At 68.0% G+C, this 1,685-nt stretch overlaps 1 protein-coding gene across 1 annotated transcript; it reads left to right on the plus strand.

Moving 5' to 3' along the window:
- Nucleotides 1–124: 124 nt before the first annotated feature.
- Nucleotides 125–1,574, plus strand: AP12BB (Adaptor protein complex 1 or 2, subunit beta B; the record flags this gene model as incomplete). Its single annotated transcript, XM_005782258.1, has 6 exons — nucleotides 125–574; nucleotides 674–739; nucleotides 775–897; nucleotides 971–1,018; nucleotides 1,244–1,300; nucleotides 1,365–1,574. 6 exons carry the CDS (start codon nucleotides 125–127, stop codon nucleotides 1,572–1,574), a joined length of 954 nt encoding a protein of 317 aa, XP_005782315.1.
- Nucleotides 1,575–1,685: the final 111 nt, after the last annotated feature.

The following is a 1,685-nucleotide window of genomic DNA, read 5'->3' on the forward strand; positions in this document are numbered from 1 at the left end:
CAGCGCCCGCCAGTCTCCCGCCTCGCCTCGCCTCGCCTCGCCTCGCCTCCGCCCTCGCCTCCCCTCGCCTCGCCTCGCCCCCCCCCTCACCACCGACGAGTGCGCGGCGCGCTGCCAGGCGCCGATGATGACGTTGATCGCGGGCGGCGTCTTCGAGCAAGGCGCAGCCTCTGCCCTCGACCACCACCTCGGCTACCCTGTCGACTGGTCGGCAGTCACGGAGCGCTGCAATGGTGAGTCAGGCTTCATCTGCCTCAAGCACATCGCGCTGCTCACGACGCGCGTGCCCGACGTCTTCGCCGCCGAGTACAAGCACTTTTACTGCAAGTACAACGAGCCCTCCTGCGTCAAGCTGCTCAAGCTCGACATCCTCACCGCCGTGGCGACGCAGGCGACAGACGCCGCACCCTCCCGACAGCGCGGGGCAGGCCCACCCGACTCGAGCCGACCGAGGCCGCCGCCCGAGCAGGCGACCGTGCCCGAGATCGTGGACGAGATTGCAGAGTACATCACAGAGCCGGACGCCAACGTCGCGCGCGCCGCCGTCGCCGCCATCGGCAAGCTGGGTGTGCGCGTGCCGGAGTGCGGCGGCGGCGTGGTGCGCGGGCGGCGTGGCGCGCGGCGGCCGCGAGACGCCCGCGCGCCCGAGACGCGCCGAGGTTTGTGCGACTAGGTGGAGCAGCTCCTCAAGTTGCTCGAGGTCAAACCGCGTCTGTCCGTGCAGAACGTGTGGGAGCATGTACAGCGTCTCTTCACACGCGCAGCCGTGAACAGGTCGACATCGACCACGTCTCCGCGGAGGCCATCATCGCGATGAAGAACTTGCTGCGAAAGTTCCCCGACCGGATCGAGCGCTTCATCGGCGCCGTCGGCGCCGGGCTCTGCGCCACCCGACCGGTGCAGCCGAGCCTCAGCCGGGGCGGGACGGGGCTTAGGCGGCATCGGCACCTTCTTCCGCAACATCGACGAGCCGGACGCCAAGGTGGCGCTGCTGTGGATGGTCGGCGAGTACGGCCACGTCATCCCCGAGGCGCACCCACTCGAGCACACACACACACACACACACACACACACACACACACACACACACACACACACACACACACACACACGCACGCACGCACGCACGCACGCAGACACACCACACACACACACCTCACACGCACACCACACACGCAGACACCACACACACGCACACGCGCACCCCCCCCCCCCTCTAAACACCCTCTGGGCGCGGGGGCAGGCGCCCTACCTGCTGGAGCCCCTCATCGACAACTTCCCCGAGGAGACGTCGCAGGCCGTCTGACTCTCGATGCTCGGAGGAGGCTGTGGTCTCCTCTTCACACCGCCCGCTGTGAACACAGGCCGTCCGGCTCGAGCTGCTCGCCGCCACGGTCCGCCTCTTCTTCCGCCGCCCCGCCGAGCTCCAGCAGATGCTCGGCCGCCTCCTCGACGCCGCCATCGCCGACGCCTCCTTCACCGACGTGCACGACCGCGCGATGCTCTACTATCGGCTGCTGCAGCTCGACCCTCGGGCGGCGGGGCGACCCGTCCGGCCCCAACAAGCTAAATAAGCGATTTTCATGGGGGGCCTGATTATTTTAACCCGCCCCAAGTACCCCCTTTTAAGGGGGGGACTCTTGCCCGCTTGAAGCCATTGGTACGGGGGCAGTTTTGGGGAGGAA

The sequence above is a fragment of the Emiliania huxleyi genome (genome assembly GCF_000372725.1).
Source record: "Emiliania huxleyi CCMP1516 chromosome Unknown EMIHUscaffold_1902, whole genome shotgun sequence".
NCBI classification, from domain to species: domain Eukaryota; phylum Haptophyta; order Isochrysidales; family Noelaerhabdaceae; genus Emiliania; species Emiliania huxleyi.